The sequence below is a fragment of the Marmota flaviventris genome, chromosome 2 (genome assembly GCF_047511675.1).
Source record: "Marmota flaviventris isolate mMarFla1 chromosome 2, mMarFla1.hap1, whole genome shotgun sequence".
In the NCBI taxonomy this organism is placed as follows: domain Eukaryota; kingdom Metazoa; phylum Chordata; class Mammalia; order Rodentia; family Sciuridae; genus Marmota; species Marmota flaviventris.
In genome coordinates, this window is record NC_092499.1 from 42,542,079 (window position 1) to 42,559,925 (window position 17,847).

The 17,847-nt window shown below is 33.2% G+C and overlaps 1 protein-coding gene across 3 annotated transcripts in view; it reads right to left on the minus strand.

Annotated features, from left to right (window-relative positions):
* The window catches only part of Prkd1 (protein kinase D1), a 328,718-nt gene that overhangs the window by 57,362 nt on the left and 253,509 nt on the right, over positions 1-17,847 (minus strand). For all 3 annotated transcript variants that reach the window (XR_011706591.1, XM_027929610.3, XM_071607799.1), the window contains exon 4: positions 16,690-16,850. Coding sequence is in view for 2 of the 3 variants with exons in the window: in XM_027929610.3 (XP_027785411.2) it covers positions 16,690-16,850 (161 nt within the window). In the remaining variant the exon portion in view is untranslated. The remainder of the gene's footprint in view (positions 1-16,689; positions 16,851-17,847) is intronic.

The following is a 17,847-nucleotide window of genomic DNA, read 5'->3' on the forward strand; positions in this document are numbered from 1 at the left end:
ATTATTTTTGAGTTGCCTAATTTTACCAGGTAACAAACACCTTGGGAAAGAGAGAGTAGAGAAGCCATTTGAAGTTGTTGGTATTATTTCCAAGACTGCATTCCATGTTTCTAGATGTGTACATGTAATATTCATTTGAATGCACTTTTCCCTATCATAAGGAAAATCTAAGAAGCCAAAACAGAAAGGAAGACTGGGTCACTATCAAATGACCTACTATATGCTCACAGGGCATTTATCTATTCTTCAACCAAGATGTAAAACAAGACTTCTTTGGTATATAACAGCTTATAGAACAAACAAACACACAAAACAATAAAAAACAAACAAAAAACCCAAGAACCTATGGAATAAGGCCATTACCCTGTAATATATATTTATCAATGTTTATATAATAATGTTTAATAACCAGCATTCCCTAATCCTGCTGGTCATCCCTTTAAAAATATTTCTAATGACACATAAACCAAACACCAAATTTTCATGACAAGGGATATATTCATTTTCATTAATAATTAGTGTTCAGTCACTATTTTATGTTTATACATATATATGTATACAGATATATAAAATTTCGATCAGTATGTGAAGGATGTACATCTTAAAGCACAATTACATATCTTCTGTCTGTTATATCAAGTTATACCACAGGCAAAAATTCAGAAGTCAGTAGTTTTAAAGGAAATAGATACTTAAAGGGTCATTGATCTTTTGACTTTAAATTAATTAAGATAACATTAACATTCAAGCACATAGAGTTTCAATGCAGATGTTGACAGAAATAACCAGAAATTTATGCACACAATGAATGCATTGTTACACAAAGTAAAACTCTTATCTTTTAAATTCATTTACTTTTTTTTTTTAATTTGGCTTACTTGTTTGTTTCCTTGTAGTATAGTACTTCACAGTTTTACATACCACTTTTTCTGGGGTGGAGATGTAGCTCAGAGGTAGAGCCATTGAGTAGTATATTTCAGGCCCTGGGTTCAATCCTTAGCACCACATAAATAAATAAATGACAACATTCCTTAAAGTTAATTCTATTAAATAGAAAAGTCTTCCTTACCCATCACACCAGTGAAGGTTTTACTACTTTACTAGGTTTATTCGATTGGCAAAATGATGTTTAAATCAATTTCATTATTACTTAAGATTCCATTTTGACCACATGTATTCAGGGAACCTGGACAATCTGCACAATAATTGCTTTTTTATGGGAATAAGAGGAAAGTTGAAATGCTTCGGGAAGAGAACAGCTGCATTTTGTTTTATTCTGCTTCATTAATATGTTCAAAGCAAAAACTGGCTAAAAACTCAAAGAACAAATTTAAAATTCCATTCTCTATAATTATGGAAAGCACTCACAGGAGAATGTACTTCAGAAAAATTTACACTGTTATATTAGCCACTGGTCCTATGAATTGTCCTTTTTCTCACTAAGGAATATGGATTAAAAACAGCTGTCTAACCTATGGGAGAACTGACACCACTGTAAAATATGGTATTGGAATAGATGTATGTGAATGATTTGATTTGGCAAATTACAGATGATAAAACATTCAAAGGGTTTCTTTTTTTTTTTTTTCCCTATTCTTGTGTAAGAGATACATCATGGATGGGAGAGAAGATGAGATCAGAAAAATAATGAAAGCTGAATTTTCAAACCAGACTAAATAAAATGCAGATTATAGAAATACTTTTTTTTTAAATTGCAGATTTGTGAAGTGTCTATAACATCCTTGTGTTAACGGTGTTTTATTTGAAATTACTACCAAATTTAGAACTCTATACACTGAACACCTTCTTAGAAAGACGATATGCCCTAGTTTCTAGAGATGGAATTTGCTTTTAACCTGTATGTTAAATTAATGATTCAGCAAGTTTGGAACCTTCCCAGGAAATGATGGCTTAGATTACATTATGGAAACTCCAAGGGCCAGCTTGCATTTTAACATTTAACAGGACTTAAACAATTTCCTAACAAGGTACATTCACTTTGCAGTTGAAAATGAACTATGTATCAGTTAAGATAGAAAACAGAATGGAAAAATTGCCTTTACTTGTGGTTTGTTTATTGTTACAACAATAATCAAACATGAGATTTTCTGAGATAAAAATCACTTTACAGAAAAGCATTATTAAAATAAAAACTTCTACCTGTTATGTTATTATTAAACTAAAGGTCATTTCACAGCCACGTATGTGATGGGATTTTGAAGACGAACTCTCTTAAGTTAGAGAGAAATAGAAAAGTAGAGACTCTTTTAAGATAGTGTGGACATCTCTTAGTGGAACTGTCTCAACTATTAGATAATAAACTCCTAAGGGAAGGACAATGTCTCAGTTATATTTGCCTTCCACTAATGTAAATAAGTGCCTAGTTCATGAGCGAAATAGAATATGTGTTTACAAGAAGTAAATGCATGAGAAAAATGGATGAGAATTTGCAATAGATGTATTCAAAATAGAGACTTTAAGCTTTTAAAGATTTAATGTTACATGAACTGTCACAATGACATATTTGTTTATAGGATTTCCATTTCAAGAGAGGACAACTGGCTAAGGAATGTGCTCCTTACCCCTACTTGAATATAAAATGTGTGCATGATCATCTGCTCTGGGAAGAGAGGGGTAGCAAGCTCAAATGATTACAGGCTGTTAATATTAAAGGATGGCATTCAGAATTAGGGTATAATAGGGAATGGTGGAGGCTAGTCAATTGAAGAGGACAGCCTTGGTGTAAGAGGGAGAGTTAATACTTCCACTACTCAAGTACTACTAGCAACTGTCATGTGAGTATGTCAATCTGTGCTGCCAAACCTTTTCGTTTTCAAGAGAAGTGCAGATGTGTTATGAAAGAAGTCTATCTAGATGCTGATAATGCAAAAGAAAAAAAATTAAACACTGTACCAGTTTATCTGAAAACTAAATCTAGTTCATGGAAAGTCTGAGACCTATGAACTGAATTCTAACAGAACCCTCTTTTCTATAATCTTTATATATGCCAAACTCTTTCCATAGTGCTTTATGTGCATTAATTCATTTAAAGTTCATGAATACTCATATTATGATCTCTATTTTATGGATTAGTAAACTGAGTAATTGAAAAGTTAAATCATTTGCCCAAGATCATATCACTTATAAGTAGAGCTATGAACTGAAGTAATTGTGCTGCAGATAACATCAGTTGGTCTTATCAGTTGCTCCCCAGTTTCCACATTTCCTGGTTTTATGCTAATATAGAAAATAGCAAATATTTTCTTCTCCTTGTTTAAGACAAGGAAGACATAGGAGACAATAAGAATGAAAGAATGTTCTACATGCCAAATGCAATGTGAAAATGTTGTGAACCCCTAAGCATGACCTACAGAAGAGAGTTTCGATCAGTGTGACTGTGTTCAGAGTCATGGGTGTTTTCTAGAACACAATAGTTAGCTGAATGTAGAGCTTTCATTGTACAATCATTGGTTCTGTTGGATGTCTACTTTCCTATTCAGGTGTGGTTATGCTTAAAGGATAATAACACAACTGTACAAAATCAGACTACATCAAAGGTTGATCCTTTATTCCCAAGTTTTAAGACCTAGCATTTTGAACTGTCATTCAATGAACTATGCAGATGAGCACAGGCTTTCTCCTATTACCATCAAGATGGATCCAATTTAACCAGTGCTCCATGGGGTAAATCCTACCTGAAGGTCCAATCAGAACAGGGCATATAAAGATCAGTAAATACCACTCTCTGTGCTCAAGCAGTTTATTAGCTACTACAAATCCGTATTCAATATGACCATTAAAGTCATCCACATACCTGCCCTTCCCTTCTTTCTCCATGGATGGTTTATCCTCATTCTTCTGAGTTCAGTTCACATGTCACCTTCTCTAAGAGGCCCCAGGCTGCCTAACTTACTGCCCACTCTTCCTCCATTGTTCCCCTCACATCTCCCTGTCCTCTACAGAGCCATCATTGCAGCCTGCAACTGACTTGTTTATCTGTTTATTCATTATTTCACCCTTCAATAGGATATAAACTAGTTGAGGAGTTTGCCTATTTTGTTCCTCGCTGTATCACCAGCTTCTGGAATGCTGCCTCACACAGAATATGTGCCAGTGTATATGAAGGTTTGAGGAAAGACAAACCATTTTCACACTGGGTCATTCAACAAGGGGGTTTTCTGAAGAAACAGCATTTTCTTAAATGCCATGCAATGACTATGTCCAGCACCATCAGCAAATGAAATTCTGTTCAGGACAGCTGAGTCCTTCCAGCCTGCAGACTACCCAGAGATTTCTTTCATACACTCTGAAATCCAGCAATCGCACTTGGCAACAATTATCTAACCCCACCTGTAGTAGCTGCTAGTAAAACATCATTGTGAATGCTCAATCTGAGGTTGATGCCTTGCTGAAGTAAAAAGAAACCATCGTCTCTTTGTAACAGTGCTTACATGAACATACTACCTCTTACACAGGGAATCAGGGATTTTTTCAGCACAGAGCGGTTCTTTGGCAACAAATAAGAAGAATTTGAGGGATACAGTACACATAGGAACACACGTTTCCATGCCCTGTGATTCCGGGAGTAGAGGGCAGGGTGTTTGGTGAGTTTCAAATTGCTCACTGCTATTCTGATTCTGTATCCTTTGAACTACCTGCCAAATATGCCAGATAAATGAGTTTGGTTCCTCAGTTGGATACACTAAATATATAGCATAAATAAAAGCTAATCAACACCTTTTCATAACAGTGAAAAGGGTTGTTACAGGGCAGAAAAAAAAAAGAGTACCCCCTGCTTAGTGGTGATAGATGCTGTGTTTTACGGTGGAGAATCCATTTCTTAATGTTTGCAGCAAATTGTGAAAGCTTTCAAAGCAATAACATGTATAATCTCTTTTTTAAAATACAAGGTGATCTGGATTTGTTGAGTGCTAGTGTAGTCTTGGAAGTTACGTTAACTTTTTATATCGCCTCATTCTTTTTGAGTAAACAGAAATGAAGGGTAAAGGAACCTTGCTATTTTCTTAAGTGATCTACCCTATCCAGGGAAAGCATCAGAACTGTTGAAGAGCTGTCACAAATTACATGCTTTGTTCTTTCAAAATGTCAGTTACCAAATCTGGTTCCTGGAGGAAAGAGGAGATGTTAGAATGACCTCTTTTACTTTTTTTCATGAAGATAATGCAAACTCAATGCTATGCACTCTAAATCTACAAATTAAAAAAGAGACATATCTACTGAGGAAGAAAAAAAAATTGCATGGCAACAAATTCTGCTTTGGGGCATTATATGTCAGATTTGATCTACACATAGAAAGTGAACTGGAGGGTATACAGGTATGTGGAAGAAATCAGGGACAGTCAATTTTAGGGTGACACATTCCACTGTATTTGATTGCCTGGATACAGGCTTAGCTGGAGATGGAAATCTGAATGAAATAACCTGGAAAGAGGCTGTTGGCTGTCACATTGATTACTATCTTGGAGACACCAACAAAAGCTGGGAAAGTAGAAAGGCAATCCAGGGCTTCAAAGGTTAGAGCCTCCTCCTCCAACAAATGGCCCATATGAATAGTTTCACAGTATTTTATATAATACTGGCCTATAATAATGATGAACATGTAGCATAGGTGTGTATAGGTGTAAATGTGTGTTTGTGGGTGTATGTGCACATGTGTTTCTAAAACAAGTTAGTAAGACAAAAGATTAGATTTTAATAAAACTCAATTAAAAACAAGAGAGAAGAAAAGATATATTTTTTTCCCTTTACCTATCCACCCTACAAAAAACTTTGGGTCTTAAAAATACAGGAAAACACCAATTTAATGAAATTCTATGACTCAGTGATATTTTCAGAGCAAGGCTACAAAAAAACAGATGTCACCAAAAATTGGGCTACTTCAAGAAAATCGTATCTTGATTCATTCTTCTAAATTTTGTCTCATCTTGCATTTCACAATATTTATTCTTAAAAGGATAAATAAATACCTCCCCTGTTCTTGAGAAGGGAGGGAGAAATAATCTGATCAAATTGAGCCATATATCAGACAACTATTTCTAACAAATTGTGTAAAATTAATATAGCTAAATATTTCTGAGAACACAAAAATTATTTTAGAAGTCAAGTTATTCCTGATTTCTAGAAATCTAAATTATAAATACAAATTCTAGTTTTCCATTCTCTCTTAATTTTTCTGGGTATATATATTTCTGAAGGCATAGAAACTCTCAAAGTGGACATGAGTAACCTTTGTTTTCTAGTATTGAGCTAGGAGCTCAATATACCTAGTCAAGAATTAAAGGGTTTAAATCCAACTGGATCTGGCAAGACATTAAGGCATCAGTGAGAGCTCAGCAAGGGCCGGCTCTGTTTTGTGTCTTGTGGGAGTGTTATGAGGCCCTGGAACCTGCTTGCGGGATGTGTGGACCCTTTAGAGACTTTATTCAAAGATTCAGATGTTCCTTAAACCTATGTATTTTCTAAGTGTGGACAAGTAGTGTGTGATGTTCACACCCAAGTGAGGTTCATGTTCATATTTTTATTTGTATATAAGGAAATTTTTGTGAAGAGTATAAGTTAAAAATGTATGTACATTAACTGCCAGACCTGTTGCTTGAGATCAGGTCACAGCATATCACAGCAGACCTCCCAATCTTATTAATTTTACAGAAGGGCTCCTCTCCCACAAATTCAGTACTGCTCATACTTGTTAGTCAGGCGGTAGGGAAGTGCTGGTAAAGGAATTTCTTGGACATATTTCCTTACTGAAAGTGTACAGTACTCAGGGTTGAATTTAATACAATCATAAAAAGAAATCTTGCAGTATCTGGCAGCCTTAGACATGGTGTCATGGTGCATATTTAAATGGAAAACTGATGTTTTAATTTAGATGAATCACCAGGATTCCTGGAACTCCAGAACACAAGAGGAACAGAGTCTGAACTTCTAGATAGACTTTTGCAACACTGGAAAATGTTCTGAAAAATATGGGCAGAAATATCATCATAGTTCCACTCAGGATTAGGAACAGCTTCTCTTTTCATTACTTGCTCATTTGAAAAGAATCAATGTTGACCATTATAAAGTGCATCAGGATCATATCCAATGATAGATGGATAATGTAATACTGGTGTTTATTTTTAAATAAATGAATACAGAAAATGAATGAGTCAGTTTTAGGACAGATTTTGTATAAAAGCATGCACCCAAGAGTTTCTTTTAGTATAATATTTAAAATAAAGTAAATATTTATAGAAATACAGTTCATGGCAAATTGTTATTTACAAAATATATATCCCGACATAAAAAAGTTAAAGTTCATGTTGTCTAAATCTCACAAAACCAAAAGGATGCAAAAAGTGATTATATGAACTAGTAGACATAAGGAAAGCATGTAGAATGAACAGTTCAATTCATATCCTAACAATCTGTGTAATATTGTGAATGTTAGAAATAAGCAGGTTAGGAGCACTGAACTGCACTAAAAATAAGTTCTCTGTAGAGCCCTGAAACCTCAAAGTTATATTAGTAGATGGATCCTGAAGGACATTTTAAAACATTTGAAGACAGAGAAGAATGATATTTTCTTGAGAAAAAAAAAAGGATCTTTTAAACTATTGGTAAAACCAGTGGTTGGGAAGAGTACAGGGAAATGGAAACTCTTCTTGCAATGCTGCCAGCAGAGTTATAAATGTAAAACTTCTACAACTTTTTGAAGAACTATTTATTAACAAAGTATACAAACCACTTAGCTTTGAATAATATAACCTACCAAGTCATTCAAAAATTCTTTTTTTAATATTTATTTTTAGTTGTAGTTAGATGCAATATCCTTATTTTATTTACTTTTATGTGGTGCTGGGGTGGAACCCAGGGCCTCGCACATGCTAGGCGAATGCTCTACCGCTGAGCCACACCCTCAGCTCCCATCAACAAATTCTTAATGAAAACTTTTAATATTTTCACAAATATGCAAAAATACAATGAGTATACTTATTTCAGCAGCGTTTAAATTTTTTTAAATGGAAACAATCTAAGCAATAGGAAAAATGATTAAGTAAACTAATGTATATCATTGTGATATCATATTAGGAAGCTTTCACAAAGACAAGCAAAACTGATTTCTTGATAGATTATCTATGCAAGCTCCCAGTGAATAAATAACTTATCTGTTTTTGACTACTTCTGCATCACGGGTTTTCAGAGTTAGAAGGGTTAATTGACTAGGACATGCTGATCATGGAGCAATGGCCAGGCTTGTATAATAATCCTGATATTTACACAAGTATCTCTAAAGTATTTCCCCGAAGGAAATTTGGTTAAACCTTACGCATCATTGTCCTCGAAGACATTTATTAAAATTGTTATCTTCTTCAAAAATTAGATATAAACGAAGTTCAGGAAAAATAACCTATGTAGAAAATGCATCTTAACTTCAACAGGAGCACTCCTATGCAGGCCTGGCTGCTTTTATCTTGTATAACTTCCAATGAAAATGGGACTACTCTTTATTTCTACTTTTCTCAGTCTGTTTTTGATTGCAAAGTAGGAGAAGGAGAAGGAAGTGAAAAATGGTTCCTGTCCTTCTTTAGCTTCATGTCCAAAGGAATATTTAATGGGAAAGATACGAATTTACATTGAAAATTATGTCTGGGAACCACTATAAAAACAAACTTATAAGAATATAAAAAAATTACACTTACCTAGTTTTCTCACTGGAATTTTCTAAGTGGGGCACCTTTTAAATAAGGATAATTTTTCCAGAATATTAATTTAATATTATTGAGACAAATTTCTTAATTTCTTAGCTTAGAAATTATAAATGAATCATCAGTTTTATTTAAACCAGAACATGTTCTGTTAGAATTACCATAATAAGACCATCTAAGAATGGGCACTAGTAACAATATTTGAAATTTATATTTTCTTAAGGGAAAGCAACAGTATGTCAACCCTCAATTGGCCACAAATACTAAAATAAGGAATTGGACATTTACCAGCTAACTGATCAAAACAAGTCATCAGGGAAGAGCAGTGTTATGGGCTCTGCTTTAATAGTTAACCTAAATGCCTTTCCTCAACATTTAAGTTACTAATTGCTTAAGAGAGATAAAAGATCAGCTTTCTTTTCTGGAGAGGGGAGCAGTTAAAATATTTTTGAAATCAATTTGTGTCTTATCCATGTTTAATTTCTTTTTGGATTAGGAGCTTCATATTTCCACTTGCACAAGAATAGTTAATAGATCATCACAATACATAAGAACTAGAATATCCTTTCTTTCAAAAGAAACTAAATTAGAAACCGTAACTGGCAGTTATATTGATCGTCAGACAGTCCTTGTTTCTCCTCTTACTGTGCCAACCAAGACCCCCACGCATTTGGGGATAGTATCCCGACTTGCATGGTTCTGTGGTATCTGGGATCAGGACACAGTTCCAAAATGCATGAGTTTCAGTTAATATTGTGAAAGTTTACTGTATTCTGCTTTATTCTCATTTGTTCATTTTCACAGAAAAGACATTCATGCATGATATGTAGTTACATAATGAGAGAGCAAAATTTGACCTAAAAAAACTTAATTCTATTACTCCAATGACTGCATTGCTCTTTCTTTTCCCGAGGACAATGCAAAGTTAAAGAATAAAGCAAAGACAAAAAAACAAAACCTATGGTGTTCTAGAGTTCAATGGGTTGAATTCTGAGCTAAACTCTGACCACATTATTCTCATTGAGTCAATGCAGACAGCAATATAATATTTTAATGTTAATTTGATAAGAGTGTGATGCATATTCCTAGTGCCAGGTAGCGTAGTACCTACCTCAAAGCCAGGACTCACAGGAGACTTAAATATGAAGTTGTAAGAGCAAAGGTGCAGAATAAAGGGAGAGAAAGACAGAAAACAATGTTATTGAAAGAAAGCAATGCATACTATTCAATAATGTTTGATATAGGTGAATTTTCAAGGAAAAGCAAAACATTATACTACACACTCTTCGTGTCCACACAGCATCTAAGTTGAAAAGTATTTTTAAAGTTTAAAAGAAACTATTGATACTAACTCATTAATTGCAAAAGCACTGCTGTTGTGAGCTGGTAGAGATTAAAAAAAAAAGACTTGATATGGTCTCAGTGATGAAAGATGGTTCTTACACCTTCTTCAAAATAAATTATATTCAGAATGAAGCATTTTTGACCTTTAAGTGAAAGATTAGGTTTTCTGCACAATAATCCATCCTCTCAATGGGAAAAGAAAGAAAAAGGTCATCAAAGTAATCAAATGTGACATAGTTGTTATCTGCCTGCAGGCAAGAATAAGCTGATGAATAATCATTATCAGTTAGTGGTTTGGGAAGTCCAGTAGTAAGAGTTTTAGTTAAGATAAATATGTCTACAGTGTATTCTCTGCTCATTTTAGAGTTCTTGTTTTCTGTCTGATTTCATTCAAAGTTGAAATGTAATCCAAAGGTAAAAGATTACTCAGAATGTTTTTCAAGAGGAGAAAGTAAAAGACAAAGCTTGAATAAGTAGACAGCACTTACATGGTGATTTATATTGAATATATTCCTTTTTTATCTTTGTTTTCTCAAACTTTTTCAGCAACTCTATCTGATAACCAGAAACCAAATCAAAACTAAAATATGGTTGATTTTTTTTCTTTAAAAAATGCATAATGTTTTGCAATCAGTGATTTTTCCAGTGTTGAGTAAATTACTGTGCATTCAGAAAAACTTTATTATTTGTTTTCTGAATCCCTATGTACTTATTTGTAATCTACAGCTAACCCATTTTGTTAAGACTTTGAGAGTTGTGGTTCTGCCGAAGTTAATTGTTATCCAGTACTATTTGCAAATGTTTTTGAATTGACAGAAAGCATATGCAGAACTCAAAGGCAAAAACTAAAGATTTGAATACAGACCCAAACTTGACCTTTGAGAAACATTTAAAACACAGGTATTCTTATAGGACAGAAACCAATCCAGTTTCTCAATTTCCAAAACAAAGAATATCCTTGCTATCTACATATCTAGTATACAAAGCTCAGGATTTTCCACCAATGAGTATCCCTGAAGTCCTATTTACTCTGTTTTTTTGTCAGAATTCACCTTCAGCTAAGGGCTATTTATATTTATCTCATTGTGGGTGACAATGGACTATCCAATATGCGTTAATTCATTGGTTTCTCTAAATTATCATTTCCCAAGGTGCATTTTTCCCACAAGATATTCATAGATTTTATGAGCCACAAGGATTCCATACTTGAGTCAGCATAGGAACACTGATTTCACAACTGCAAGCCAGCTTAGATTATGCCAACTTATATACTTCCTTCAACTATGCTCAATAACTGCAGTGGTGTACATTAGCTGACTGACCAAGAGGCATTTCCCAATCTCATTTGACCAAGATTTGTTTGTTTCCAGAATATTTTATGGGACTGTTATTTATTTACAAATAAACAATCCTCTTTTTATCTGGCTACCAAATTAGAATCACCAGATATGTCCATAGATCATCAAGGAAAAGAGAGCCACCTATTCCATTAGTAGGTAGCTGTAATATTATGCAATAGTTGTTTTGTTTTTCCCTTCAAGAAAAATCATATGAATTACAGTGCAACATCTGTGGTGAAAACTACTGTGGAAAACAATGTAAAGTCTACATATTCCAGAAAGCTGTTGTACATTACTTTTGATTTAGCACTGAAAGACTTCATTCCTGATTACTGAATAATATCAGTTTTAGAACTCCATTTTCTTTTAATTCACTGAAAGGAATCTCAGAACTTAATTAGTTTTTCTGATGTGACATTTCATTCTTTGTTCACATGACCTGCCGTGGAGAACCCTGATGACTTTATAATTTGCTATTTGGATAACCACTGGTATTATTATTGTAAAATAATATTGTTGAGGTGTATTTCATTTAAAATATATAAAGTTCTAGGCATAAAGCTTGATGAGGTTTTGCACATATACACACCCATGTAACCTCTTCCTAGATCAAGATGGAGCATAATTCTAGCCTCCTAGATGGCTCACTTCTGAAACCTCCCAGTTGGCACTCCCTAAGAGGAACCATAATTCTGATGTGTTTCAAAATTAATTAGTTTTGTGTGGTTTGAATCTCATCCATTGAATTCCTAAGTATGTATTCATTTGTGTGTGACTCCTTTCTTTAAATATTATTTTGTGATATTCATCCATGCAGTTGAGTGAATCACTAATTCATTAATTTCACTGCTCTATCATCTATATATTCCATCGTATGACTATACCAGTTTGTTTCCAGTTTTTGGCTATTATGAACAAAGATGTTAAAACCATGTTTGTGACATGTCTTTCTGTGCATCTGTCTATGACATACATTTCTCTTAAACATATGTGCCTAAAGGTGGAACTGCTGAGTCACATGGTATGTTTATGTACAGCTTAAGAAGAAAACTGCCAGCCAGTTTTCCAAAGTTGTTGAGACCATTTACATTCCCAGGAGTACTCTGTGTAAATTTCAGTTGCTCTGCATCTTTACCAATACTTGTTATTGTTTTTTTCAATGTTAGATATTCTGGTGTGATCCAATTTCATTATAGACTTAACTTTAATTCCTCAATAACTAATGATGTCAATCACATTTTTATATTTATTGTCTATTTTCCCCTGTAAAGTGCTGTTGAAGTATTTTGCTACATTTTCAATGGGATAGGCTGCCTTGCAACTTTTCTGTAAATGTTTTTTATACACTCTGGAAATGAGCAAGTACAGCATGAGAAATGCTATATTTGCTTTTCCACTCTCCTAATATTATTTTGATTAAATTAATTCTTAATTTTTAATGATACCCAATTAAACTTTTTCCTTTGTTTTCAGCTATTTAATCCTGTTTAAAAGGGATATTTCTATTCTAACGTCTTGATTTATTCTCCTATTGTTTCCTATCAATCTAGAATTGATTTTGTTATATAATAAAGTAGGCATAAACATTCACATTTTCCATGTACAAATCTAATTGGTCCTAAATATTTGTTGAAAAGACCATCCTCATCTAACAGCAGTTCTACCCCAGGTATAAATCAGTTGACCAGAATGTGCATGCAGGTTCTGGATTCTATTTCACTGGTTAATTTTTTTGTCCCTGTTTTATACCACATCGACTCAGCACTTTATACTGGAACTTTATGTCATACTACCTTGTCTTAGTGTGGCTTTATGTTTGGCAATCCTCCAATTGTGTTCTACAGCACAGCACTATTGACAGTTAAAGCTGGATAATTCATTGTGGGAGGCTGCCCTGTATGTTGGCTTTTCTGTGACTGGTCCATCAAATCCTGATTGCTTTGGTTGCTCTTACTTTCCTTTTAATAGTTTTTTGTTCTGTCCTGTCATATTTTATTCAGATTTTATAATCGTTACTGTTGGGACAATAGATGTGATATACGATTTTCCTTTATACTAGGGGCAAAAGTTCTGCATCAGGTTCTGAACATTTTGCCTAAGATTAAGTCTCAAAAGCTTATTCTCAATTGGTTTTCATTCTTTTTAAATATTACAGGAATTATGGAAGTAAAAATTAAAAGATGGCTAAAGCAAAGAGAAATGATAGGATCATTTAATCCCTACTTCTACAGATGTCCCATTCATAAAATTGATAATAATCTTGATAAGTATACCTAAAAATAAAGGTATACTATATTAGTGTATCTTCCTTAAGGATGTATTGAGATTTTCTTTTGTTTCCTTCTAATACTGGTGATTTTTACAAAAAGAATTACATTCCCAAAGAGCTGTTATATGATAAATTGACTAAATTTTGGATTTCCTTAGAAGATGGATTGCTTTATGGTTTCCATAAAGGATACAGTTTACTGCTAAAGTTGATGACAGATAAAGCTTGTCATATGATCTATATTATAGTTTTTCTATCTTAGCATTATAGAAATCTGAGATTCAATTTATGTGCCAAAATTGGATAAATTAATAAAATAACAATGTCTTACTCCATATGTAAAATAGATTTTGTAGTCAATATAGGCAATTATGTCAGAAAATTTCATTTCTTATAGTTGAGAAAGAATTTACACACTTATCAGTCTTAAACAACTGATGGCCTACCAGCATTAATGAGAAATACTAATCTTCAAAATAAGTCATCATCTTTTTCAGAAATGAAAATATTATTTAGTATATAGAGAGTCAAAGATTTTACTATTGTTGCCATAATATTACCTCTTACCAGACATGCACTACAACAACTTTTAGACTATAGTTAGTGGCCACTTACATCTTCATTAGGGCTGAAATCAGGACATATTCATTGTACTCCAAGCATGCCTGGATAGATAACAGGGTGGTTTTGTCCCTACAGAAAGTACCCAAGAAATAATGGGAACAAAGGTAATAGGAAAATAGGTGTCACACTCAGTGTTTCCTACTTTCTTGGAAATTATATAAAAAAGACACTTAGATACTCCATAGGGCCCAAAAGGCTTTGGTGCATGTAAAACATTAGTTTAAGAGCCAATATGTCAAGAGTGTCCCAAACATTTCCAAGAGCATTTTCTTATTTAAAGTTTACATAAAAGACATTTTATACAAGCTTATGAAAGCTTATGATACCAGTATTTTTCAAAGTATCATAGCCTCAGCAGTTCCTCACATCATAAAAAATCTAATTTTATCACAACTTTACAAGCATTTGACAAAATGCTTAAAATCTGATTTTTAATAATACATTTTAAGCATTCTATTTCAAAAATTTTTCATTCATCAGTGAAACACTAATGAATTTCAACATTTTATGTAAAATAGAGCTTGTAATCAAGTAATTCAAATAATTAAATAATTATTTAATTTGGTTAAATAAAGCAATTAGATAATTTAATTTGAAGATACAAAAATTTGTCTTAAAGATGATAGTTACATAACCTAAATTACATTTACATATAAATTATATATTTATACTTATACATTTTGATTTGATTATTAGTCAATTTACACCTATAAAACCTAAATTACAGACATCTGATGTCTGAAGTACTTGTATACACAAGCACATGTGTATATATAAATGTGTATATATGCATGTGTGTACAGGCACATATACTGTAGAACTGAGATAGGATAAAAAGAAATGATACTTAGCATTAATTATCTAGATTTTAATCTATTCTGATAATGAAGACTAGAGCTTCAGATTTCTTATAAGGTTTTAATTTTTAAAAAATTTCTTGGTAAAATTGAAAAAAAAAGACATAATTAGTTTTCAATTTTGTTTCATTAACTTGTTTTAAAATGTCTATCTTATACATTATAACTCTCCAGGACTAAATTTAAAAGCAAAATTAACTGCTGTAAATTGGAAAATCATCACTTGCGAAATTCAAACTCAGAGAACTTCTGATCTGGGAAGGTAAAATGACAGCTATTATGAAAAATAAATTTTGATATAATTCTTTTAGACAGGATATTATTTCTTCCAATTAACAAAAATTTATAGAATAATATATAATACATACATTCTGAATAACTACAAAAATATATTCTTCTGACTATTGGTGGGATTTGATACCCATCTTCCCAGAATAGGTTCACTTAAAGAAGGGTCACTTAAATAGGTTCACTTAAAGAAGGCTTCCACCAACAAAGCCAAGGATATGTAGTTTTTCTCTGGACAAAAATAAGCATTCATTTAAAAATATCCAGTTTGTTCTACAATAAAATCTAAGTGATATAAGGATCAGAATAAAATATTTTCCACACAATGAAGCAATTCATACAATTTCTTATAGGTGTCTTCAAAATTTATTCCCTCTCTTAACTTCAAGAGAGACTTAAGCTAAAAGCTACATGTTTTAGTAATTTTTAATTTTTTTCTCTCTGATTTTTACAATTTTAATAAGTTCTTGTAATAGCCATTGGGGGACAGGGGAAGTAAATTTGGGAAATTTAAAGCCTTAAACCATTACCTCATTTCAGAATAATGTGTTTTGTTTTAAATAATTAATGTAATAATAAAAATATTTATTTTGTTTTGAATGCCTAGAAAATCTAAATTTAACTTTCTTAAATTATATCCTATCTGATTCAAATGTATGATATGTCAAGGTCATTGAACTGTCATGTGTAACTAATTAAAACAAATTTAAAAAAGAATACTTAAGCTATATCCCTAAGATATTTTAGAGCTAACAGAAATATATAAACTATTAAGTGCTATTTTTCTCAGAGAATGTGTCAATCAGTGTCTGTTTAAACTCACACATATACTAGTAATGCCAAGCAATAAGACTTTAATGTTTTCATAAAAGCAAATTTCAAATTTTTTCCCAAAATTAACATTCAGCTATGCCACAAATGAATAATCTATAGAGAACATCTTTCATCTCTGGTTTCCAAATTTTGACAAAGTATGTTTTCAAACATTAACACATTAGTTCATGCTGCTCTGGCCCTATGACCATGATGAAACCTCACATATTTTATAATTTCACTAAACTCAGATAAAAGCAAACTCCAAGCTGTTGGCTATTTCATGAAGCATTGACCAATCTACAGCACAGGCCCTGAAGAAACAGAGCCATTAACACCCTGGCTGTGTCCTCCCTCCCAGCACACTGTCTTGGATTGACACTGTTATCACAATGTCCCACAGATTTCTCTTGTAAATGGGGAAATGGATAAACAGGAGGACATACCAGAAGGGGCTCATCAGGGGCACTGGTAGAGAGCTCAGCAGAGGATGTGCGGATGGTGCTGAGCCCAGTGAGGGAAACATTTGAGAGCCTTCTCCGCCTCACACCACTGCAATTGTTGGGAATTTTAAATGCACATCTCTTATGGTAATTCAGACCACATCCTGGAAAGAAAAAATAAAAATAGCTTTTGTTCAACTATAAATTAAAAGCTGTTCCATTAGTTGTAAATTAGGAATTTATCAAAATAGTGCAGCTTCTATTTTTCTTAATGCTACTTAGAAATTCAGATTTTCTTCTGAGATTTCTGATTTTTCTCCCCAATTTGTGAATGGACTGTAAATTCTGATTTTATTGGACAAGATCAGCAACTCCCCTGCCTATCATTTTTTAATGTTTTGCAATATAATGAATCTGAACATTGAGAAATCCAGCATCAATACTGAGAGTTGATTATCTCAGCCCCTTTAAGCTGCCTGCCCCAAGTTCAAATGCGGGTGGACACACAGAGGGAAAATTAATCACAATATATTATAATTTTGGGACTACAATGATTTGCACTTTAGTTCTATAACTTGCTTTTTTCTACCTGACCTTGAACAAATTACTTCACCTCAATTTCACTGTCTGTGAAATGGAGATAATAATAACTGCCTTGTAGAATTATTAAGAAAATATGTAAAATGCTTCACATGCTGGTTTCCACATGGTGGGTGATTGATAATTGGAAGCATATTTTCCCACTAAGGGAAGTATCATTTTCCTTTCAATATTTCTTCTATTCATATTCCCCATGCAGCTGGCATCCATGACTCAGAATTTTCCACGTATCACACAGCAGGCAGACAATTTTTCACAAAACACACTTTGGATAGTTTCTTCTAGATCACTGTCTGAACTTCCCTCCTCACAGACAAAATTTAAATAGTTGTGGAGCATTTATTTTTATGTAAAATCTCAAAGCCTTGGTCATATTGGCCAAGGTTCAAAAAGCTCTATCCTCCCCAATCCACAGGAAACAGAGGATGAGTGGTTAAGGTATTAAGATGTTATCATGGTATCCAGTTACTCTGAACTGTCTAGTTCAAGAAGTTCTTTCCACAGAGTACGATAAAACTGAGCACTGGTATAAGAACTCAGGTTTTAGTTCCAATCTATCCA